The sequence below is a fragment of the Echiichthys vipera genome, assembly GCF_963691815.1.
Source record: "Echiichthys vipera genome assembly, chromosome: 7".
Lineage (NCBI taxonomy): Eukaryota > Metazoa > Chordata > Actinopteri > Perciformes > Trachinidae > Echiichthys > Echiichthys vipera.
In genome coordinates, this window is record NC_139832.1 from 10,177,714 (window position 1) to 10,204,011 (window position 26,298).

Sequence of the window (26,298 nt, forward strand, 5' to 3'; positions counted from 1 at the left end):
TGTGTGTGTGTGTGTGTGCGTGTGCGTGTGTGTGTGCGTGTGTACTCACAGCCATCATAGATGTCAGTGGGGATGTGGACAGCCGTGTGGTTGTGATCAGTCAAACGTTTAAATGATGGGTCCTCTTTAAAGTCTGGTCGAATCCTGTATTTTCTTCCCTCTGTCTCATTTGCATCCAGCTGTGGGGGAGAAAAAAAATCAAGATGCAGGCAGTAAAGCCTCTTTATTCTATTTGCTGAAGCATCATTATATTTTTTTGTGGGTTTATTTTAAAAGAACAGGACCGATTATACATCCTCATCAACTCTGGACTGAAGTGGTACTGTCATCGCTGCACTTTTTAGTCCCTCCCAGCTCATTAAAGAAAATGTAACATCATCGAGTGTATTGTTAATGGTATCTTGCTATTTTGCCTTCTTATCATCTTCTCTCTGGAGGAGTGGCAGGAGACAGCCCGATTGTCTATGCCCCTTGTGGAGATGTATAACTCCTAGTGTACATTCACCAATTTACATTTAATGAGAGCAGTACTGACGGTGAGATCTATAAAGAAAAACCTAATGAGAAAGGGAGGAAAGAATGCAGGACAGAGAGGGAATGAGGTGGTGATGTGGAGGAGAGAAAAAGCAAGAGGGGGGAGGGAGAGAGAGTGCGAGCAGTTGCTTCCTAATAAAGCAACAGTGTAGCCAGCTCATACATCTCATCTGTCAATTAGAGGAGAAACATGGCAGAACCCTCTTCACCTGAGAGAGGGTCGGGGAGGGATGACGGAGAGAAAGATACACGGGAAGAAAAGCCTGGAGAAGAGGCAAAAGAGGGAGGGATTGCAGTAAAAGGCTGAGGCAATGAGAGAAAGCGGGGGTAAAAAAGAACAAGATATGAATGAGATGAATAGAAAATGGGAAATGGAAGAGAGAAACCAAGATGAGGAGGTGAATGAAAGGACAAGAGAGAGAAAGGGGTTTTGTGAAGCAGAACCAGATTCCGGCCCATGTCCGAGTGTGACCTGTGTGTTTGCAGGGGTTTAAAAAGAACGACAGCAAACATGCAAAAGGAAAAAAAAAAGCACACTCACATTGTCCTTTGCATTGTAGTAGGAGATTTCATCATCCTGTAAACAAGTCACACGGAAGAATGAATATCACTTTGTGATGCTGCTTTAGGGTGGCGCACAAAGAAGCGTAACATTTATGCAATCATGGAATTCTTAATCCATTTCTAAACAGTTCTTTGTTTTGTCGGCAGGCAACTCCATTAGTAAATGATCCTGTTTTCTGTTAATAAAGACATTAGTCTGCGCTACCAAATCAAATGAATACTGTATGAGTTAAACTGACTGTGCCTCTTTTTCACATCTGTGTCTGTGTGCCGACAGACATTTGCAATGCTCCAGGGAAAAATTTTGCAGCTATTGAGAAAGCAATTTGGTAATTTACAGCTTAGACAGATCTGTAACTGTTTCTGTCATAAGTATTTTTTCCTGACCACCATTTTACTCTGTGTTATAATTGTGCGCCACTGTGACTGTAAGAAAGAAGAGTATCTGTTATTGGAAATACGGGGCATAATGCATCATAACAAAGTGTATAATATCCAATAAACCAACGTAATCATTGAGCTGTAATCACTGCAAGACACACAAATGAAAACAGATTCAGCCTATTTAGACCCAATTCAAGCATGTTTACTGTATTCATTTAGAGATATTCCAGAGTAAGTTAAATGTTCCATATTTGTATCTTGAAATAACTACATCCCTGAATACTTATATAGGTGCTGCCTTGCTACGTACATGCTGAAAATGAAAAAAATGACTTTATCAAACCAAAATAAATGTCTCCCATATTGTATGATTCAACTTGTTCCCGTGGTCTAGTCTAGTGTTAATAAAGCAAAGAAAAAATCGCAATAAATCATAATATGGGATTGCAATATTTGTAGAATCGCAATACTTAAAAGTCGCAATACATATCGAATCTGCACCAGGGAATCGTGATAGTATCGAATCAGGAGAAAGGCATATTATCCCAGCCCTATATACCTGTGTGTGTGTGAGTGAGTGTGTGTGTGTGTGTGTGTGTGTGTGTGTGTGTCTGTGTGTTTGTGTGTGTGTGTGTGTGTGTTTCTTTGTGTGTGTGTTTCTTTGTGTGTGTGTGTGTGTGTGTGTGTGTGTGTGTGTGTGTGTGTGTGTGTGTGTGTGTGTGTGTGTGTGTGTGTGTGTGTCCCTCTGTTACCTCAAACTTGTCTTTCCACACATGCTCCGTCTGGAAGTTCTCAGCAGCTGTGGCCAGTTTCTGGGGAGTGAAATATGACAGGGATTTATATTGAATACTACACAAGGTATGCCTCCTTCTCAGCTTCAGGCTAATTATAGAAAACCTGAGCAAAAGAGAATGTTTAAAAGCACGATGGAGACCATGCCAGCGACAGTGAAGTGATTATAACCTAACTCGGAGCTCAAATTGGAGCTATCACGGTCTTATAGCACTGTCCGCTAAAGGCCAACACAGTGTTGTAGTGGCAGAATGAAAAGGTTGTACTGTAAGAGAGTAGTGTGTGTGTGTGTGTGTGTGTGTGTGTGTGTGTGTGTGTGTGTGTGTGTGCGTGTGTGTGTGTGTGTGTGTGTGTGTGTGTGTGAGAGAGAGAGAGAGAGAGAGAGAAAAGGGAGGTCAGCAGTGTAAGAAACGGCAGATAACTGAATAAAGTCAAGTGCAAATGGATTGCCAATAGAGAGGCTGTCAGTCAAATAAGATACTACTTAAACAGGGGATATATATGTAATTAACATCACCTTTGCTCTAAATCTCTCTCTAAAATACAAACCCACTGAAAAGTGATAGAGGAAAAGAGAATAGTGGTAGTAGAGTAGTTCATGTTACACAGTAGAACATTTCTTACACAGTACAGGCAATAAAAAGGGCAAGGACAAACTAAGGAGCACATATGTATCACTCTGGAACAAGTGCTCTGTCGAAATCCAGGGTAGTATTTATTCATAAGTGAAACCTCATGAGTTTGGAATTGAACTTACAATTGTGTGAGGATATTCTGATTGAGACATATTTAGTTGATTGCTTTCCAATTGCACAGTACATTAAATGCTTTCTCTGGCTTTCTTTATGAACTTTTGATTCCATCTTCATTGTTTCCTTTGTAGGTAAAAAAAACTGCAAAATTGAATGATTTTTCAAAATGGCTCTACTAATGCCAAGCGCTTTGAGATGCACTGCAAAAATATCCTATGAAAATGAAGTAACCATTTTATATATGAGCTTTCTTTAGCTGGAAACAAGCACATGTGCCAGTGCATTAAGTGATCTTTACTTGATAAGATTACTTCAAATTAGCGCTTGTCGTGTTTCTAGGTAACACAACTTCAAACAGGCAGTGGAGGGTCTTGCTCAGCCAGGCTCTGGACCTTCAGTCTTTAAGTTGTAAGATATGTGGTGCATGCTAGATATGTGGTGCATGCTAGACATGCTAACCAGTATATCTGCAAACCACAGTGGTTGATCGGTGGGTCAACCACATCAGTCAGACTGAAATATCTCATCAACTATCTGATTAATATGAAATTTTGAACATTCGTGTTCCCCAAATGATGACGCAGAATGACTTTGGTGATCCCCTGGATTTTCCTCTAGCACCATGTTTTGCTAACTGTTGGATGGATTACCATGGCATTTCGTACATATATTCATGGCCCTTAAAGGACGGATATTAATGACTTTGGTGAAATTCTGACTTTTCCTCTAGTGTCACTGTCAGGTCAAAGTTTGGACATACTTTTAACTATCAATAACATTTACTGCAAAAATTTGGGACTAAATTTGTATAGACATGCATGGCTCCCAGATGATTCAGCTTAATGTAATTTGGTGATACTATTTTCATCTGGCAACATCATCAGGTCATTTAATTTTGTCCAATACCTTGGTTTCTAAATATATATTTACAAAAATATAACATTCCCATTTGAAATGTCATTCTATTATGACATTTTAATGAATGTCTGAGGCTGGCACTGTACTGTATTATGTACCATCATGCATCCAAAAGACTCAAACTAAAACCACAACGTTTTTTGTCTACAAATTAAGGAACTTAGTAAAATTACCAAAACATACTGGATTTTATTCAGTTGAACATAACACCAAATAGGATACACTGGTTAAGACATATACTTTAATGAAATCCAACAGCCTTTCTTGGCCAGCACAAGATAATCAAATCCATACTCAAAACATGTCAGACTAGATTTTAAATTGAAATAGAAGGATTATCTGACTCAGAAATATAGTTTTTGCAATTTGGAAAAGTTATGGGGTTACCATTAAAGAACTGTGAGACCCTAAGGCAGACAGCAGGCAGAGAAGCAAACAGAAACTGACACTATTGCACAAGACTGTGTATGTTCACTCAGGGAAATCCACAAAGATCAAACCTTAGTCTGGCTCTGGCCTATTATTCTCCAACTGTACAAAGAAATGACAACTGTGTGGAGGAAAGCATTGTCCTGAAATAAACCCACCTGTCTGACACACTGACTTTCTTCACAATAGCAAAATTACCATAGCCTCAGAGAAACACCACTCAGGGGTGTGTTTTTAGTTCATCACCGCAATTAGAATTGATGACTATAAACTCTATGTATAGCTGAATCTCCGTCCGATTCCCATCTGTTGAATTGTGAATAACAAAGGCCATGTTGGAACTGTGCATGAGCAATAACTGGATGATATGCTTATAGTACATGTCATACTGTGCTTTAACTGAGTGTGGGTATGTGTATATGAGTGTCTATGGCAATGTGTCTGCTGTCAGCAATGATTCCATTCTTTATCAACAGTCCCATCCCTTTGGCCTCCAGTCCTGGGCTCTCTTCCAGACCTGTCTCCACCTCCTCTGCGCTTGCTGTCAGCAGCTAAATATACACCCCATTTGAGCCATAAACACACACGCACACACACACACACACACACACACACAGACACACACACACACACACACACACACAGACACACACATACACACTTCCGACTAATTCTCAGGATACCGCACACCATGTTCACCATGTGCGAAAATAAAATAATAAGTTATGTTAAGTATTAAGTATTCAATCATATTTTTTTTTTTTTAAATTGTGCCTATCAAAGCTACCATGGAAATCCAGACACACCACCGGCAAATTTCAATTTGCTCTGCCGCGGACTCTGGACACGCAGTTTGAGCTCATTTACTCTGTCAGAAACTCCCAACTCACCAATCAAATTGTACTATCTGTTATGGGCGTAACCGATGACAACGCCGTCACAGTTGTCACCTTGTTCATTGCTCTGATTGGTCGTAGTCCATCGTAGTGCTATCCAATTGCGTGAAGTGGTATTTTGAAATGCATGCGTTGGTGCCACCACTTGAGTTGGGAAGGTCTATTGCTCGTTGCCAGACCCTACGTCTGGATAGATGTGGGTCTGGATTTCCAGGCTATATCAAATGCTCAATGTTGACGCTTGCTATCACCAGACATTGAAGTGTTTACACTTTTTCAGTGATTCCATCTGGAGAGCAATCAATAGCTCTTATTAAAGTAGAGCAATTGTATTCGGAAAACACGTCTGATATTTGGTATCTTGAAATCATGTGTTGGTCATTCAAGCCTCACTGCTTGATTCTTTGCCCCATCAAGATCTAACTCACTCTTTACTTACTTGCGTCATGGATGATTTACTTTGTATTCAGAGATGTAAAAAATAGTTTGTGAAGAAAAACCCAGGTAGAACTGTGTGTTCATATAAAATCCCATTTGTTTGTAATTAATAGTTACATTCAGTGACACCTACGCTGCAAATACATCCGAGGTTGTATCAAGTCACTTACATATACAACGTAGTGAGAAACAGACTCTGCATTAAACCCATTGACCCATCCTATCAGGCACAGAGGACAGCCACTATTGGGTGGGGGAGTTAACCAAACATACTTGTATTGGTGGTGAGAGTAAAACCAGAACACTCAGAGGAAACCCAGCCCTGCACTGACAGTACTAGTCACAGAGACACTGTGCCACCCTATATTTTATTTTTATTTTTTTTATTATAAGTGTTTCATGAGAATAAAGTAAAAGATAAGATTTAAGACTGTAATAATGTGCCACCTGGGAAAGCAGGAGCAGCAGTTCATATCCACGCTGAAAAGGCCTAGTGAAGAAGGTCTTGTCATTAAGTTAATGTCAATGTTACATCGCATCATGTTAATGTCACATCATTAAGCTAATTTTCAAAATATGTACAATTTGCTAAATGCACATATATGGAACCGTAAAATGCAGAAAAACAATTGGATATTTATTACAGCTTTTTCCATGATGTTGTACTGTATGTGATATGATACATGAGTATAAGCAACAGCTGTGTACAATACTTGATACATCATGTTGTGCTCGTTCGACATTAATGACCATATGGCACTACATGATTTTGGGTCAATACACCCTTACAAACTGTATATGAACATGCACATGCAAATACACATACGCAAGCACACACACACACACACACACACACTCCTAAGAGAACCGGCCGAAAGGGTTGTTAAAAATTCATGACAGGGCTTTGACGAGGCTCCTCTCCCCTCTGGGAGATTCAAAGGAGTATGAGGAGGGGTGTGTGAGGGGAAGATGCCTAATTACGCTTTTCTTTTTTTCTCCCTTTTTCTCTGTATCTCTTTCTATCTCTCTCTTATTCAAACACGATGCTACCCAAAGAAAACAATGCTATAATCACAACAACAGAGCCCTGATTTGATGAGACCATTCCCTGAGTGACAGATAACCTCTCGAAACTGGCAAAACAGTTCATTACAGAGCCACTGCCAATTGATTAGAAGCAGCGTTTCTCAGTTGAAACACACAAATTTAGCACTACAACAGTTTTGTTATTAATGGGAGTGCACAACACAGTCCCCATAGTGTGTTAGATCTAACCCCTCATTAGTCTCCCTCTTACTTTGTGGTATAGATATCCCAGCTCCACACCATAATGAGTCCACTCTGTCACTGGATGACCACTGGAGAACCCCGCTCCCATGCAGCCTTAATGGGGGGGGGGGGGGGGGGGGTATCCAAAAAAAGACTGGGAATTGGATCTATGGATGTAGGGAAGTGAAGTGGTTTGATGGGATGAGGTACTTTAGTGAGAATAAGGAGGAAAGATGAGATGCTGCAAGGAAAAAAATGTCCAATACTATCTGCAGAAGAAATGCTGATACATGTTGGTTGGTTATATCTCACTCCCAGTTGAGTATGAAACCGGCCTAATGATAACCACAACAGCTGTTGCTAATTCCTATCAATAATACTCCAACAGCCAAATAGGGCACATAATATATATTTTTTTCCTTCCACTGTTCATGCACACTGATGTATGAGATCATTACAATGCCGCCACAGAGAGCAGAGAAACATTCATAGCTGGCCTGAGTGCTGAATGGTATTGGACTCATACCTGCTAGTCCCACAGAGAGATATTTCTGCCCTGCTCTCACCAGTCTTAGTTGTCATTCTGCCAGGGCAGCCCAGCAGCCCACCATGCATTTAGTGAGAAAGCAGAGCACAGCTTAAAGGATAGACAGGGAAGATGAGACAGGCTCTGCTAAACCTCCCTGAGCCTCCCAGACTCCCTGTGTGTGTGTGTGTGTGTGTGTGTGTGTGTGTGTGTGTGTGTGTGTGTGTGTGTGTGTGTGTGTGTGTGTGTGTGTGTGTGTGTGTGTGTGTGTGTGTGTGTCTAAAGTCTCCACACGCCTGAAATCAATGGACCATTCAGAGCACACCACTTTCTCCCCCAGACAACAAAGCAATACTCACAAGAGTAGTAACAGTCTAAAAGATCATTAACACCCACATCCAGTCTCCTCTTCCCCATCCTTGTTTCTGACAAGTGTTCACATTCATGAACGCTGGTTATCTATTCGCCATAATGAGTCCCAACTCAAAGGGATGACATGAAATAAAAAATGTGGGAGATGTGAAGGGTCGGTATGAGAAGCATAAAAGAGAGGAGTTTGAAAAAAGGAAAATACATAAATTATGAGCAGATGGTTTAATGGAAAGGACGGTCCAAAGACAGAAAACATTACTCCGACTCAGCATGATCACAGTGTTCAGACTTCTCATTCAAATGTAGCTTATGAAAATGAACAGTGGGATGATAAAGCTATATAAGGGTGGTTGGGGGTTGTTGAGTTAAGAATGATGGGAGCTTTATCCAGCAATAACTTTGTTTGTCTCCTGGGAAAAGTTGTGTGTGTGTGTGTTTCTCTATGGAATGTTAGCATCAGTTAGCACTTGCCCCCCTTGGCGCCAAGCGCACTAAGTGCGAATTAGGCAAAAGACATGAATAGTCCAAAAATTAACCAGCAGCACGATACAAGCGTCTGAAGCGATTGTATTCGCGTCTATTGCATCTGGTGGGAACGTACTGTAACCCTGACATTATCTAGACATTACCTGGCAGAGCTGTCTGTATGTTTGAGCCAATGTGTGAATCAATGTGAAGCGAAATGTCTGGAGAGATGACGAGATTTGTTAACTTCTGTTGGTAAGGAGTAATGCCAAAATTATCTGACAAATAACAAGAATAAGAGGCTCAGTTAATGATGTTATGTCATGTCCTGCCTAATACACGCTCTACCCAGGGCAGTGCCACCTGTCGCCTAAACCAGACGAGTACTTCCAGTAATTGACACATCTGACATGGACAATCTCCTGTTGTTTGCTACGTGGGATAGAAAAACTCTGGACAATGTCAGGATCTGATTCGTTGGACATTGTCTGGAGTTCATATGAGAAAATGGCTTAAGAGATGAGTGATACAAAAGAGCAAAGACATATAAAGACGAGAGTTGGAGGGAGAGGGAAGAGATATGCAGTAAGAGAAAGGAGGGAGCATGACATAAGAGAGACAGAGGTCAGAATAGATAAAGAAAGGCTGATTTCAAATTCCAGTTTGACAGAGAACTGTGGCAAAAGGCCAGGAGCTGGACACAGGAGAGATGCAGTAGACTGGAGAAGGAAGGCAACAGAAAGATAGGGATGCAAGGATCGAATGAAAAGGAGTGGAGATGGGTAAAGAGAGAAAGGGAGCGTGAGACAGAGAGAGAAAGAGCAGAGGAATCCACGGCTGTGAGAGCCCATGGGGAGAGCCGTGCTGCTCCACATGACTTCTCTCAGAGGCCAAAGCCTCCGATGGGAACAATAAATCTACGGCTGCTTCCGGTCTCATCACTCTCTTTGGCTTCTTTGCTCTCCTCTCAAAGATGTACCTCTACTGTCCATTTCAGAAAATTTAGATTTTTTTTGCCACCTGATTACATTTCCAAGGGAATCTCTTACATTTCTTCATTACACAAACATTGAGAGTTATCTATTAAAAGGTAAAAGATAAAGGGATTTCTTTCTGAGAAGGCATTATTTACATAGGGTTAATACGTTCCGACTATGGCTTTATTAATGCTAAAAATATTATCTCAAACTGGTGTTAAACAGAGACGACTAATTATCTTGTCACATCTTGATAACTGCAATTATAACAAAGTATAATAATATTGATTCTGACAAAAATATTACATGTCACGTTTAATTAATGTTTATTATTATAAGATATGAAAAAACTGCATATCTTGACAGTGGAAGGTTGTAACCGTCTCCAAATCAAGTATTGAAATGTAACCGCAAGCAAGTTGTGGTCCGCCAACGCAGTTTGGATTTCTTCTTGATGAATGTATTAGACACTTGTCCCTGGCATACCATAAGTCTAGTTAGAATTCCTCATCTGCACTACTGCCTCCCACTCCTTCTCTTTCTCTCTCTTTTTGTCCATCACTCACATGAACACGTGTGAAAGCACACAGACAGACACATGCAGACACCTCTTGTCTGCTTAATATGATCAGCGCAGAGCAGAGATGGGAGGTTGAGTAACATCTGCTCTGGAGACTGGAATAGCTCTGATCATATCATAGGCTCTGTTCATTACTGTGTTATGTTGGCACACTCACATGAATACATCCTAATGTCACATCTTGTGCTCATTATTATAACAGTGTGACAGCAGGCAACAGATTAATAAAAATATGGACCAACACCTGGGGCCCAAGGACTTTATCATAATTTAAAAAACAAAACAATCCCAACACCTCTAAATAAAGGAAACTGGATAACTGAACTGTATTACATAAGTAATATTAAAGATGAGAACATAAATGCATCAATGAGAGGATTTACGTAGTTGGATACATGGAAATTTGAAAAGAAAATAGCACTGTATCTTGTTTACAATATAGACAAACAAAATGGGAGAGTTGCCATATTGTGTTTTTTAAATGCAAGTGTTTGCAACGTTGCTATGAGCAGGATTTTGACCTGGTCCTCTTTAATGTAGAGTTTAAGGTGAAATCCTTGAGGGGACAATCTAGGGTGGTAAGTTCAAAGAATAAAATAAACTCTTATTGTGACGATACTACTGGGTAGAGGGGGGGAGGAAACAAGAGCTTTGCGGTGACTACGTTACTCTGTCCATTAAGAGACATAGTTTGCAAAGCAAGATCCAGTAAGCCTGATCTCTTAACACACAAAATCTTTAATGAAGCTGACAATAGAAAATATTTCAGAAAATGAAATATGATCACATTTTGGGCGCCTTCCTAGGGAGATGTTCCAGGCACGTCTAGCTGGGAGGAGGCCTAGGGGAAGACCCAGGACTAAGTGGAGAGATTATTTCTCCACACTGGCCTGGGAACGCCTCGGGATCCCCCAGTTAGAGCTGGTTAATGTGGCCCGGGAAAGGGAAGTTTGGGGTCCCCTGCTAAAGCTGATGCCCCCGTGACCCGACCCCGGATAAGCGGTTGAAGATGAGATGAGATGAGATGAAGATTGAATGTTAACAGGGAAATTGGTATTGATACAGGAGGGAATTTAACTAACTTTCATCAACTCATCCATTGCATGACAAAATCATGTGTAATACAATGGGAATTTCAGATATTTCAGACAATAATTGTTTTTGTTTAAGACGTTTTAAGCAATTATAGCAATAATAATATCACCCTATCCAGTAAAATGATGCCTGTAAACAAAAAGTAAAGTTGTACATACAGTATATTACTACAGTCTGTGGCATGCTATCATGGCTTTATCACTGTACCTGTACATCTGATGTATATGATATATGGGTTACCAGTGATGTATATTTCAAACCATATACCATGCAATGATTGTGTATGTTGAAACCTGAATTATCTACTTAAGATGACTATATCAAAAGGGGTTTGAAAAGTAATAATGCCTGAATCAAGTAGGCCACGTATGTAAATTGTAAAAAAAAAAAAAGAAGAAGAAAAAAAGAAAAAAAAAGCCGATAAAATATGCTGTCTATGACATTATTGTGGAATATCTTATGGTGGCAACTGAAGCAATTAATTTATGTGAAAAAACGTGTAGAACACTATAGAACATGTGTATCCTGCAGCAAAGGCCTTGATGTTGCGGGTTGAGGCTGGACAAATGAATCACAGGCTCTTGTTTGAGCTTAAAAGTTTACCCCTTGATATCATCAAAAGCAGAGAAGGGGATTCTGCTGCAGCTCAGGTTTGAACATTTCAATGGACATTTTGAAATATGTATCGTGCTGTGAGAATAGATCATCATTGGAGGTAACTGTAACTGACTGGATTCAAGCTAACCGTCAATGTACTGTAGAAATTCAGCAGTAACAATTCTCAAGTTACCTATTGCTAAAGTCTGGTATAATTAGCTATAATAGCAATCACTATGCAATCACATGTCCATTTTTAATAAGCAGATGATTACACCCATTACAATTTTCCTTTCTCATAAATGACATCATTCCAATGGTCAGCAAGCATGATGCCAGCTTTGGAAAGAGAACATTTCACTTTTTGGAAGCACACACTTTGGAAACCTACACACATATACAAGTTCACAGGCAGACAGACAAACACACACACACACACACACACACACACACACATACACTGAGAGACACAGGCCACCTATGTCCTGTACAGTTTTAGTGATGCTGGCTGAGGTATTACTCGAAGTAATGTTGTAGACTGGCTCATTAGTCACTGGACAGAGCCCTTCACCCCAGGAGAAGAGAGGAAATTGCTTACACACACACACACACACACACACACACACACACACACACACACACACTGTACACACATACAGGAAAACACACACACATACACATACTCACCCATGCAGATTGTTTAAATGATAGCAAACACATGGCTGCTGGTTGTTAGTAGGAGAGAGAGGTGGACTTTGGATCATACATTGATGTGTCAGTGTGGATGTCTGTCTTCAGTGTTTTATCAGTTTCCCTTCTACAGCATCAATAATTAAGTGTTTAATTACAATTGACTGCAAACCAAGAGAGAATTGGGTGTAGATGGGGTGGGGGTGGGTGTGGATGGGGTGGGCGTTGAAGTAATTGGATCTGGCCTCCCGTACATCACACACTTCCACTATGTGGTCAACTGCTTTTGACAAAGAGTAGATCTAAGTTTTGATTCAAATTACCCTTGGTAGCTCCAAACTTCTTTAAGGACAAGTAAACATGTCTATGTTAAGCTATGAATGTATATGCATGAGTGTGTCTGTTGTCATTGCCTACTGACATGACATATTTCTTTAATAACAATGGCAACAAGGGGCCTCTGGAAATGTAGAGTGACCGCTCTGTGTTGACAGATATGAATGTGAGTCTGATCTGAGTGGACACTCACTCACTTCACTACAGGAAGGATTAGAGAAGCATTAGACCTGCAAAATTAATCACGATTCTTTATGAAATTCAACTGAATAAATTTGAATTGTGGACAAAACAAGCCATTGAGGATGTCATGTTGAGCTTTGGGAGACACTGATTTAAAATTTTTCACCATTTTCTGACATTTTATAGATCAAACAACTAATCGATTAATCGAGAACATAATTGACAGATTAATTGAAAATAATCAGTAGTTTCAGTCCCTAATCCTAATTTACATATACCATGTGTGGCCTACAATAAAAATGAATATGTAAATTAAGCTAATACATGATCAAATTGAGCTATCTGAACCCTGACACTAGTGTTGGGCCCCCCTACTTTACATAACTTTACATTACTTTGTAGTATAAATCTATATTAACCTGTTCTCACCACAGGTGACAGTTAGATTGGGGTTGATTATAATGGTAATTTGATCAGGAAAGGCAAGCCAGAGAGGCAAAAGGGGAATTGGCTTAAGCCACTACAGCCATTATGCGTACACATCCCAGTAGGTGCGTGAATGTTTCCTGTTGAGATCAAGCACAGGTATACATTGTAAAACCTTTGATAAGGCAATCTTCCCTAAGAGTGTGCAGCCAAGTACTCATTAAAAATGCATGTTACAATGTGCCACACACTTATTTATGGAAGCATGAGTAGACACATAGACACACACTTGTTTCACACACCCGTGGCTAGGTAAACTGTGGCCTTTCAAAGGTCATCCATCATGCAGAGTTACAGATCAGAGAGAAAGAAAGATGGGGAAGCAAAGGGAGGATGAAAGTTTTAAAGAAGCTGACAACTAAGTGAAAGTGTCTCAAGTGCTCTGGGCTATCTGCAATTATATTGACAATGAAAGTCACTCCCAACCTCATATAAAAGGCACTCAAAAAGAAAGGATCTCCCAACTGCAATGAATGAGTCCCATCCTTCGCCAAATCCCTTAATTTAATTTAGATGGTTGGTCAGCAAAATCAGCTCAAAGCACAAGTATGAAATCTACAGGGACAGTGTATGTGTAAGTTTTGACTTAAGTTTGCTGGTGTTTTTGGCACTAATGTGTTGCACCCTAGACGTCTTACAAAGACACCAAAATTGGAAACATTCAGACTCTTTCCTTTCTATACCACCCCGTGCACCCATTTGCCTTTGTTGAGTCGATATGTCCATCAACCCATGTATCTATCATGTTTATGCATTTGCCATTCTTTCACATCAACCATTCATTCATTTATCTCCCCATCCACATGTCTCAGGACAGAGAATTCAATATTAGTGTGCCTTGAGGTCACAAGTATGAGAGGATAAGAAGCAAAGATGCAATAAAGACTAACCCCCCCACCTAACCTTAACACATACACACATACACACAACAGACAAACACAAATACATGACACTCACAACCATGTCTCTTCTATCACTTGGATAATGCGCCAGGCCAATTTTCTCCTTGGTGCTTACGCATCTTATGGCACCAGTACTCGGAAAAATGATAAGAACACCAGGGTGTTTACTTAAAATACGCAAGACAGACACTTGGCAGGAGATATGTTTATGGACATTCATAAATACTCCCTCTCCATTACTAATAAGACAACAATGGTGATGCCTTATAAAGGCAGAGCAACGGGTACTGTGAACTCCCTCTGAACAGATAAAAACAGTTCAAACTCCTGATATAGATGAGAATCTCTGACCCACTTCAATTAAAATAAAAGAGAGAGAGAAGAGGGAGGGGGGGCACCCCCAGGGTTAAAGCTCTAATTATCACACTGAATACTGCAGAATAAATATCTCAGTCCTCACTTTCTACTCTTTTGTGTGCACGCTTCATCCACTGTTGTTATTGCATATAAACTATATGTATCATTCGTATCATCATCACCAAATTATCACAGCAGTGACTAAATAACTGAACAGAATTGGGAAGTTTGTTGACTGATTTCTTACTCATATTTGTTTCGCTCAGAGAAAGATTCTAGAAATGAAGAAGGACCATTGCCAGCTGATCATTAACATATCCCGAATGTGACTTCCTCCATTTTTAGGATCATTTGAACTAAACCTCCATGCAATCACACTTGGAAAACCTGTGTTCCACCTCAGCCAGATGCTAGCCATGATGGTTTCATTGCAAGGGAATTCTTAAAATCAGAGTTTCAGATTCAGTTTCAGATTATTTAAAACCTAAATGCATTGTTTACATAGTTAGACTATCATGATTATATATGTGTTTTTGTACTTTCTATTTATAATAATATAATATAACATCTTATTTAATGCAGGACCTTCAAAGATCATGAGATATCCAAATAATATTTACTGTACCTGAATATATTAATGGTTAGTCCAAAGGGGTGATAAACTTGTTGTCAAAGTGCAAAATATAAGTTAGAAGAGTTCTGAAATTAATAAATAAACACTTTGACTAGATTACAGGATTACATTTCTCCTGTTAAATATTCTCACCAACACTAAACTATCAGAGTGGGGATACTCTGCAGCTGAATACCTCAGGCTCAGTGTTGTGGGTTCAACTTAGGTCCGTCCTTTTTTTATAGTCACACTGCCAAGAACAACAGGCCCATTTTCCATTGGAAAATTTGAGTCTTGAGAAAAGATCCTGCTGAATGTTTTTGTCCCTCTGGACCTTGGCCAAGAGTGTCATAAACTATTTTTAGAACAATGGGCCCCATGCATGTATGTTTTCTTATTTTCTCTTATATTTGTTCTTGCACAAGGCAAAGAGGAAAATGACAAAATCCTATGTGGGATTCATGAAACATGCAATGCAGATCTCTAAGAAATCTCTCCAGAAATCCACATGTAAGCTAAATGAACCAAACAGTGTTACCATGTCCCAAAAACTAAACAGCCAGCACTGCATTGCATCTATAATATTTGTTTTTCTTTTTTAATGTTTATTTTTTTTGGAGAATCAACACAATCACCAATAGTTGAACCAAAAAAAATGAATATACACTAGTTTAGCCTCCTTTCACTTTGGTTATTGAATATACATAGACAATGTCTTGACAAGAAGTAGATGTAAAGCTTATCTTAGTAGTCCAAGTTGATGCAGATATCATACTGTACATCTTTAAAACCAAAGAAAAATTGCAAACTGACAGTTGGTTCCCCTTAGTGGAGTGTGTCTTACCTCCAAGGCAGCAGACCTCTTCCGAAGCAGCTGTTCAATTTTTGTGGCTGCTCTGGCCACCAGCTCCTCTGCATCATTTTGCTCCACAGTGTACAGGTGTTGGTTTGTCAGAAAAATCTAGACAGAAGAACAGCGCAGTGAACATGTAAAATCCCACACATGATGTAACAAATACACATGTGCCAAAACTACTGTTAATTTTACCTGACTCAGGAAACTATATACAGCAATGACTGGGAGGTTTAACATCAGGATTCCTCTTTAAAAAAAAAAAAGGAATTCTGATGTTAAACCTCCCAACCTCTACTTGTAATAGTAGAAAATCCAAATCCAGAAGCTTTAATGACTTTCTATTAATTTTATGATGGCATTGCTTCTTCTCTTTGTTGTTGTTTTGTTTTTCTTTTTTCTTTGTCACTGTAATGACTCAGTGTCATTGTTAATTAGGGTCATCCCTCATTTATCTCTCAAGTATAAATAAAGGTTGAATGACTCAATCAATGAATGGATGTGTAAGAAATGCATTTGTGTTTTTTTTTGGTAAAAATAAGAATATGACTTTTAAACAAGTGCAACTTTGATGCATCTGTATATGGTAGATCCATTATAGCAATTAACATTTGTGTTAAATTTGGATTATGCTCTCACTTTATGCGTGTCTGAAGCCTGTGGGTGTTCATACCTGAGTGAGGCTCTTCCCAGCTGTGGCTGTGTCTGCCAAGGTGACAAGCTCTTTCTGCATCTGATCAACCCATTCTTTAATCCTTTGGGACAAAGCAACACACACAACCAATCTTAATCGTAACTCAGATGTAACCGGTTTAGAAGAAACATCACAAACATTTCACAGTGCAATTAAACTGTCAATCAAGGTATCTTACATCTATCTAACAAGAAACATCTGCAGGACAGAGCGTGTAAAAAAAAAACAAGGCCAAAGAGAATTCCTCGTACAGGTCAAACAAAATGTCAACCAATCAAACCCAAATCAGCAGGAACAAATACAATGTCATCTAATCAAACACGTGTCATTGGGTGTCAACCAATACGATTGCTTTCTGAGAGATCAAACATGAAGTCAACCAATCAGATAAGTGTCAGCCAGTGTTGTGACCGATGACAGTGATGTGAGTGGACAGGAGAGAGGTGGGAGGTGGCCAGGAACGGCATGCTTCTCTGTATATCAAAGAGCCTTGGGGACATCAAGTCCAGCCTGCTGGTGCCATACACTGGATTATACCTTCCTCTCATCCTCCTCCAATCATCTTGTCAAACCACAATAAGCTCACAACATGCTTTATATTATACTGACATGGTAAATCATTCTGTGCCTCCTGAACACAGTGGCCGTGGATAGAGATTGATGAGGGAAGAATGTCAAAGACCTAAGACATTATGCATTAATTGACACGGTGACTTGTTAGAATTATCGGACTCATCTAGAGGCATCTATGAGAGGCTTGCAGGAGCAAAATACTTGTGCATGTGGATGCATTAATTCACCATATATACTGCCACACCAACACAGGTACCCTGAGACAGTAGCATTAATATTGGATGAGAATGATAACAGGTTGGCATTGGATACAGATGCTCTCATTGCCATGCATTAACACTAAAACTGACTATCCTGCTGTCCTGCCCAATGCCAGAGACATATCATTCTCACATAATGCACATCGAGATAAACATAGCAAAACAGGTATGCATACGTAGAAAATATTCCTCAAAAATTGTTATTGCAGCAGTGTAATGAGTGCAAGTTACAGTGTGTGTGCAAAACACTGACACTTAATACAGCTGAGGGAGTCGATAAGATGCAAACAAAGAGAGAAAGAAGATCAAGAAGCAAGAAAAGATACGGAAAAAGATGCATCAGGGACACAAAATCGACAGTGGATGGGGAAATTTCTGAGCAAGTACGCTTGTTTAGAAAGATGAGACATTTTGCAGGAGCGGGAATACCAGAGGGGATAGCACAGTGTGAAATTGTTTAGGAAAAGAGAGGGTAGGTGGAGATATTAGAGCAGGGTCAGCCACAATACAGATTCTTTTAATCCTTTAATTTGTTGCCTTTAATAGCTGCTTTATGGATTGTTGACGACACTGTAGATTGAGGCTTGACCGAGCTTTATGGCTATGTGGAGGAAAACTGACATACTTGTCCAGCTACTGTGAAGTATGTACCAAACGTTGTTTGGGTACTCATCTTTCATCTGCCAACAGGTGCAAAGGGACCAGTGATGCCGGATGCAGCCAGTTGATGCGCATCCATGAAAGCAGCATGATATTTGTCTTTCATTCAGTTTATCCGTTCTGAAACACAGTAGAAACACACAGTGGTGGCCTAACTGTTTGAGAAGCTTGCCCCTCCCTCATTACCAAGACTGATGCACCCTTAATCCTCACTGCTCAAGTGGAGCTGCTCAGTGGCCACCAGACTGTGGTTTTACAGGGCAGCTTCCAGGTGTAACTGTAAAACTGTGTGAATGTAATCCTCCTAGAAAAACAACATTGCTCTCCCCCTGAATAAGTAAAGCTGGAAAAAGCACTACTAGTAATACTGTTTGACACAGTACCGATTGTAGAGAGGAAAATTCCGACATGGTGAATTTTTGAGAAATGTAGAGAAAATGCCCTATCTTCTCATCTCCCTGCTTCTCTTTCACTCTCTTCTTTCCTTTTTAAGATCTCTTCTCTTGATCCTCTCCTCTCCTCTGCCCCACCCTTTCTAGTCCCCAAATCTACGGACAGCAAACTGATTGTAGGGTATTTTAGGGCGTGATCACACTGTCCTCCCGGACCACGACCCGGACTTTAGGGTACTTGTCCCCCCTCCCTCTCCCCCCCGCGCCCCAGCCCCGTTTGTACTCACACTACCTGGGCCTCGGCCAATGCTTCTTGCTGTCCATACGCCTTCAAGCCGTAACACGTCACACGCATTGATCGCGTGTGTGTGGCTTTGTTTACAAATCTTTCCGTAGACCTCTGAGTTTTTGTGCGTCTTGTCGACTGTTTATGAATATTTTCATCCGACCAAATCTGCAGTAAACACAACGTGAACCTTTCACCACCATTGTTGTTGTTGTTAAATGTCCGCGCATGGTCCGTCCTTCTATTTACATGTCCGAACAGGCGGACATAACGCTACTGCCGTAGGGCTCGTGCTCGTGCTCGTACACGTGCGCACGCTCATGCTCGTACATGTGCAAACGGCTCCGCTAAAGCCCACCTATTTCAAGCGGGCCGTGGACGGCCCGCTGGCCGCAGTTGAGCGCGGAGCGGGTGCGCTCACACTACTTTAAGGTACTAGACTTTAGCTGAAAAACCGGTTTTGGCCGCGGCCAAAAGGATAGTGTGATCACGCTCTTAGTGGACCTTGGACCCATAAGCTCTCAAAGCCTGAAGCACTAACAAGTCAATTGTCTGTTAGAGTTGTATGTGTTTGTCTGTGTGTGTATGTGTGTGTTTGTGCTTCCAGGGATTTGACATTCAGAGAAGCAGAAGGCCCTCTCTCCAGCTTCTGTGAAATCTACTGCTGCCAGTGCAAATCTTTTTAACAAAAACTCCCAGGTGCTGACAAAGGGATGAGACAACCCAGGCTGTAGTGCAGTATGTGTGCAATGTGTCCGTCTGCACGTCCAATATGGATGACATGGACTTTTTTTTTCAAAAATCTATTTTAGAATACTTTGGCTCCATGAGAGAGTCTCAATTGCAGAATAGCTCAAACCAAGAGCGTAACCTGTGTGTGTGTATGTGTGTATGTGTGTGTGTGTGTGTGTGTGTATGTGTATGTGTGTGTGTGTATGTGTGTGTGTGTGTGTGTGTGTGTATGTGTATGTGTGTGTGTGCGTGTGTGTGCGTGTGTGCGTATGCATGTGTGTATGTGTGTATGCATGTGTGTGTGAATGCGTGTCTGTGTGTGTGTGTGTGTATGTGTATGTGTGTGTGTGTATGTGTGTGTGTGCGTGTGTGTGTAAGTGTATATGTGTATGTGTATGTGTGTGCGAGTGTGTGTGTGTGTGTGTGTGTGTGTGTGTTTGTGTGTGTGTGTGTGTGTGTGTGTGTGTGTGTGTGTGCATGTGTAAATACCAAACACTGCAATGTACAGACAAAGAAGTCTTGACTGTAAAGCACACAGTTGGCTCATTATATACAGTAACAGACCATAAAATAGAAAGTAATGCTTCTATTCCCCAAAGCTGTATGCCTGTTGCTTTGTAGAGATAGTTGCAGTCAAAATCCCATTGGCCGTAAATGGTTAGATGTATTGTCCATGGCCATTGGAAATTGCTGCACATTAACTCCTCATCCTTGAATCATTTATTTCCAACCATCCTTTGAGGTCCCAACCTAGTTTAATGGCGATGCTTCATAAATGTCATAAGGTGAGGCCTGCTTAGCCCATCATGGGTTTTCTCTGTTAAGTCAGATCCTGCCTGCATGTAATGTATCTCATTTAAGAAATTTCCATAATACATAGAGGTGAAGTACAGTGATTATTATCTTATCTCCCTCACACTGTTATCACACATACCATGTAAGCCATTTACGATGGCTAAAATAGAACAGTGATCCAGAGATGCCTGAACATTAATAAAGTCATTGTTGTTGAACTGAGGTAGCTATTTTTTTCTGCTCTGGATGCTTGGCTTTGATTAGTGCAGCTTCTGGTACAACACATGATAATTAAACACACACACACAAAGCGCACATACAAATGGCAACTGGGTCAGACACTGCCCTACATTGTTTTTCAGACACAGGAAGAACAAATGAGAGCAATACAGAGAAAGAGAGGCAAATAAAACAATACAAGAAAGAGAGAGACAGATGTTAATGTGCCATAACTTTGGCCCTAGATAGAGTAATGAGCTGGCTCATAGTGTGTTTCTCAGTGGGCAGCTGTGCTAAACTACAGTCTAATTACACATCATTACAGAGGCTAAGACAGAAGTCCAGACTGCAAAGCAGAATGAGGTAAGGAAACACCAACAGTGATGCACCAAGACAACCTGCAGTGCCCTGCACACACTCTGTAGCCTATACACTTACACCCAAGTGGCCAATTTAGTCCCTCTTCAGTCTAACACGTACCTTGATTGTGCAGGGTTTCTTACAACAATTATCACCTAAGATTGTAATGCACAATGCAGGTAGGCTTGTTTGGGATGTGATTCTGTAATATTCCTGACACAGCCAACACAAGCTCATTGTTACAAACTCAAAAATAAACCCACATTTGGTATTTGTCCAATTTTACTTTGAAATGTTGCGCTAGACCAATGGTTCTAAAACACAAGGCACACCATTTATGAAAAGTTTTTACATATGATTTGATGTAAATCATGATAAATAATACTAATTTCAAGGCACACCCGGCCAGCTCCCACTGAGCACACTGTTTGAGAACCACTGCTCTAGACGACTAAGGAAGAGCAAATTGTTTTGTCTCCAGAGTGATTACTGGACTAACAGAGCTATTAAGGATCATAAAAAGACAAAAAAACAGCTGGTTTCCATCTGCAAAACAACCTTTACATAATCAGTATTTTTCTGAAGAACAGTCCAGAAAAATGCACTTGATTTGTATTTCTTTTGTCCATGTTCAAACACTGTATTGCATCCCATGCTCATGTACGCTCCAAACTAAATCATTACCAGCCGCAACAGTCTTGTGAGTCTCTGTGTGTGTCCCCATGGCAAAATGTGGTCCTGGAGGAACCTACTGTAACAGGAACCACAACAGAGATGGTTTGGAGTATTGTGTTTATATGTCTGTCTGTCTCCAAATTCTGTCAACACGATAGCGTCCCAACCATGCAAAACAGTGATGAAGTATTAAAAAAAATAAAGGCTGAGTTCAGAAACTGAATCACTTTACACCCCTGATTCAATAACAATGCAAGACTCAGTCACATCACTAGAGGTGTGCAGTTGAGATCAGAATATAGGAAAGAAGTAGGGGGCTAGGAAGTAGAAAACCCCACCTTTTTTCGTTTATATTTACTTCCTTTTTTTTAAATTGATGTTTTCAACAGTAAGCTCAGTAATGTTAGACAAGAATGAGGCTCTTTTATGTTGTATTTTCCGGGAGGAGACAGGGTATTCAAAAGGATCACTCCACAACCTCCTCTACCTCTAATAGAAATAATTGAATTCAGCAACCATACAAAAAGATAGAGGGAAGGCCTTGGGAATATAGAGATGGTGATATTGAAGGGTCACCATCAACATAGCAAACCCAAGGCACACATTATTGGATGCTGGCCCAAGGCAAGTTACTTAAGCACTCAAATGCAAAAGAAGAGAATGCGAGTCGTGACACTGGACATAAGCAATGTGGGTGAAAGGCACAATCAAGTATATTTTTAACCAATTTTACCTGCAAGATGATGGCGACATTTTGTAAATATGAAGCACCTAATTAACTTCAGAATGTATTCATACACTAACTCACTCACTCATTTAAAAAATCCTACTGATCATCCAGCAGATAGTCACTAGCTAAACTGTATATTTTCTGTATATTCTCTGCTATCAGGACAATCTGCATAAGTAGCTCTTCGGCTTGAATTGGTAACTTTAGGGTTTCTAATATTTAGTCTAGCTCGATATAAATGGAGTGGACAAAACATTGGAAAGGTCAGATGTCACTCTTCGGCTGGGGTCTGGTACTCTATGCTGCCATTTGTTCTCTCTTGTAAAGGAGATAATAAATCATAAGCATACAACTATAATCTGCTATTTTCCCAGACAGACTGATGGGCCTTTAACACTCAAATAATAGTTCAATCTATTCTGATGCTGTTAAAGTTGTGTTTACAGATGCAACATGTGGAAACTCTTGGATTATAGACCTTTTCAAAGTTGTAAACATAAACATTCTAAATGTGTCCAAATTTGATTCCTGTTGCAGTAAATGTCAATGACATCCGCTGACAGGAAGTCAACAAGGACCAAGGCTGTTGCCTAGCAATGGAACTACATAAAAAAGGTCTATAGGCTATATGTGAATATAGGCCTATGTCTATATGGTCACAGAATTAGGCTGCTGCTTGGGCCATACACGCTGTTGGCTTTTGAAAACGGTGTCCAGGCGAACAATGAAAACATCCTGAATGTGAATTGCATTTAAAGATAACTTTGTATGAAATTAGCATCTGAAATGTAAAGAAACACATTCAAGTAAGGTCATTATGACGTTTCAAACGAATTATTTTGACAGTATTCAATTATAAAAGGGGCATTAATAAACTACAAGGTTGGACGAGATAAGGGCCACAAACTTTTTGTCATTTTACATAAAGGAACAGGACCAGGAGGAGCCACTTTAACTCCTCAACAACTTCATGAAGCTGTCACGGAGCTCCGTGGTCACGGACGCCCACCGGCGACAAACTACGGGAACCAACATGAATCACCGCCTGCAGACGAGCAGCCACAGGAATGCTGTTAATAATGCCTTCCTTCAACACGACCACCGGTGCATGAATGAAACGACCTGCACACCCAACTCTCACACCTCACAGAGCCAACACATCGTCAGTGGTTCATTGACGTGATATAGGCTACTTGTCTCTAAACGACGAGCACTTCAAACATGGGATTAGGGACTATACTTACATGAGCTGTGTCGGAAACTGCGATGCCAAAGAGCCGTCCTGCCATAACAGGACCAGAAACACCCAGGCTCGTACCCTGCAGGTATCCATTGTAAAAACGGGGGGAAATTCCCCGACGCGCGTCAACACCAAATGTGCTCCACTCCCCTTCTCCACCGGTGAATGGGAGCGGCGTGCAGAAGCAGCGTGAGTGGCAGGCTGTCGCTCCCTCCACAGATTAACGAACCCTGACACCTCTAATCTGATCACCCTGCCATCCGGTGCTCTTACAGGTACTGGAGCTGGATCTCTCTCCCTCTCTCTCTCTCTCTCTCTCTCTCTCTCTCGCTCTCTCTCTCTCTCACCCTCTCTCCCTCTCTCTCTCTCTCTCTCTCTCTCTCTGTCTTTCTCTCTCTCTCCCTCCCTCCCTCTCTCTCTCTCTCTCTCCCCCTCCCTCTCTCCCTCTCTCCCTCCCTCTCTCCCTCTCCCTCTCTCTCTCTCGCTTTCTCACTCTCTCCCTCCCTCTCTCTCTCTCTCTCTCTCTCTCTCTCTGTGCCCCCCTCTTTCTCAATCTAGCGAAAAATCGTATGGTCCTTTTTCTCTTGTGATATGACTTTTGACAGTGATAGCCTTTAGTGTATTTACCTATTCAGTTTAGAATATCCCCTTACTTAATGCAACCCACACATTCATATTTATGTGATATTTCAAAATAAGATATTTGTTTTGGTCCAAAAAGCACCACTCTATGTTAGTTTTTTCTTCCCTCGAGGTGTAGTCAAGAGCATGTCTTATTTGGAGCAACAAATTGTTTTGTTTTACCTCCCTATAAAGAAACACCTGCTAAAAGGAGGTCTGACCACAGGTACCACACACACAAGAGCACGCACATTGAATACAGATGTGGGTTTGGCTCTTTAAAATGCCCTACAACCTTTCAATTCCTAGGGATGGGAGACTTTACTGGCTTTGATAGCACAGTCTTTGCCAGTTGCTATCAGTCATCCTTGTTGCATGAGTGGCCGAGAGCAGAGAAACTGCCCCACATGGGAATCAGTGCTAGTGTGACAGATCTATTGATTTCACACATATAGTGTAAAATCTTATGGGAGAAGTACAGTAGGAGCCCAATATAGCCATCAATCATACCTGTTTTATAAGATTGAAAGGTTAGACTGGTATGTGCTGTGCATCCAAACATGAATGTATACACATTTTAAAATATATCAAATATATTTAAGATCCTGCAGCACTGCAGTATAATCACAGTTTATGTCATCATTGTAAATTGAAAGCATCAACACTTTGATTGAATAATTGAAGCGAGAACATAAACCTGTGTGTGTGTGTGTGTGTGTGTGTGTGTGTGTGTGTGTGTGTGTGTGTGTGTGTGTGTGTGTGTGTGTGTGTGTAATTCAGGCCTGGAGGGAGGGCAGGGCAGCACAAGCAAGATGCTTGGGGATTCGGTTATCAATCGTTGCTTGGCAACCACACATCTCTTGTGTCCCCTCAGCCTCCCCTCCTCCCTTTTCCCCCGTTCTCTCTCTTTGTCTCTCCCATCTCTACCTCTCCCCGTGCTCTCACTGTACTGCACTGTTGCTCTTCTCCCTCAGTTTCCCCACTATTCTCATCCACTCACACCCTGTCACATCACCCTCTCCGCATTCTCTCTCGCTACACCTTTCTTACTTTCATTTCCCCCACCAGAGGAAAAGATGCACCTGCTGATGGGATGGAGAGAAGTAGGTGAATGGTGAGAACTGGAGAGGTGGCATGAAGTGGAGGAACATAATAGCAAAAGGCGGTGTGGAGAGGATGGAGGCCTTCTCTGCAGACATCCCCATTCAATAGTTTATTTTCTTTTTTTATCAACTGGAAACATCTCTCACTACATCCTGAATCGAAAGAGGTGTCAGGCTAATGCCTGTGCTACTACACCTCGCCCCATGTATAATCTAATATATGAATACTGTGCATATTCCATGGAGTCTATAGGTTATATGACTTAAATGACTTACTATTATAAACTGAATCCAACTTTTATAATGAAAAATTGATAATGTTACAGTTTCGCTGTAAGACTAATAACCTGGTTTGTTCTAGTCTTGCATTTGTAGCTACTTCAGACAAACTGGGAATTCCCAAATAATGTAATGTTTTTAAACATGTTAATGGGTCCAACATTTTTAATATTAGCCTAATAGGCTAATCCTGCAGAACAGAGAAATTAGGTTACACTGTTACGTTGGGACATTCCCCATACATATGGAATATGTAGTTGCGTGGAGAGATAGTCTTGTCACTCAGAGAATAATGGTTGAATAGAATAGAATAGAATTACTTTAATGATCCCAGACTAGGAAATTATTTTCTAACAGCAGTAGTGGAGGTTGGTTATGGGTATGGATATCTACTGTATTGTAATGATATTAAAGTAATGTTAAAGTAATGTGTAAAATGTGTAAAAGCAACACACGGTTCAGTTATACTGTACAGTGAGGGTTGAGGTTATTTGATAGAGTATGCTGCCATCTGGAGGTAATTTATTAAAATCACAAGGATCAGTTGCTGTTGAAGAACTGTGCTTTAAATGTCTTACACTATAACAGTAAACTGGAACATAATAGTTCTTATCTTTAAGTTGTTTGTTCTGTTCTTCAGTAAAAAGAAAGAACAAGTATTTCATTCACAT

At 40.6% G+C, this 26,298-nt stretch overlaps 1 protein-coding gene across 1 annotated transcript in view; it reads right to left on the minus strand.

Annotated features, from left to right (window-relative positions):
- The window catches only part of LOC310948958 (voltage-dependent calcium channel subunit alpha-2/delta-1), a gene marked incomplete at its 5' end in the record, with an annotated part of 60,710 nt that extends 36,993 nt beyond the window's left edge, over positions 1 to 23,717 (minus strand). The window contains 6 exons of the mRNA XM_083916268.1: positions 50 to 179; positions 1,076 to 1,111; positions 2,235 to 2,294; positions 16,000 to 16,116; positions 16,682 to 16,763; positions 23,629 to 23,717. Coding sequence (XP_083772394.1) covers positions 50 to 179; positions 1,076 to 1,111; positions 2,235 to 2,294; positions 16,000 to 16,116; positions 16,682 to 16,763; positions 23,629 to 23,717 — 514 coding nt within the window. The remainder of the gene's footprint in view (positions 1 to 49; positions 180 to 1,075; positions 1,112 to 2,234; positions 2,295 to 15,999; positions 16,117 to 16,681; positions 16,764 to 23,628) is intronic.
- Between the last annotated feature and the right edge of the window lie 2,581 nt (positions 23,718 to 26,298).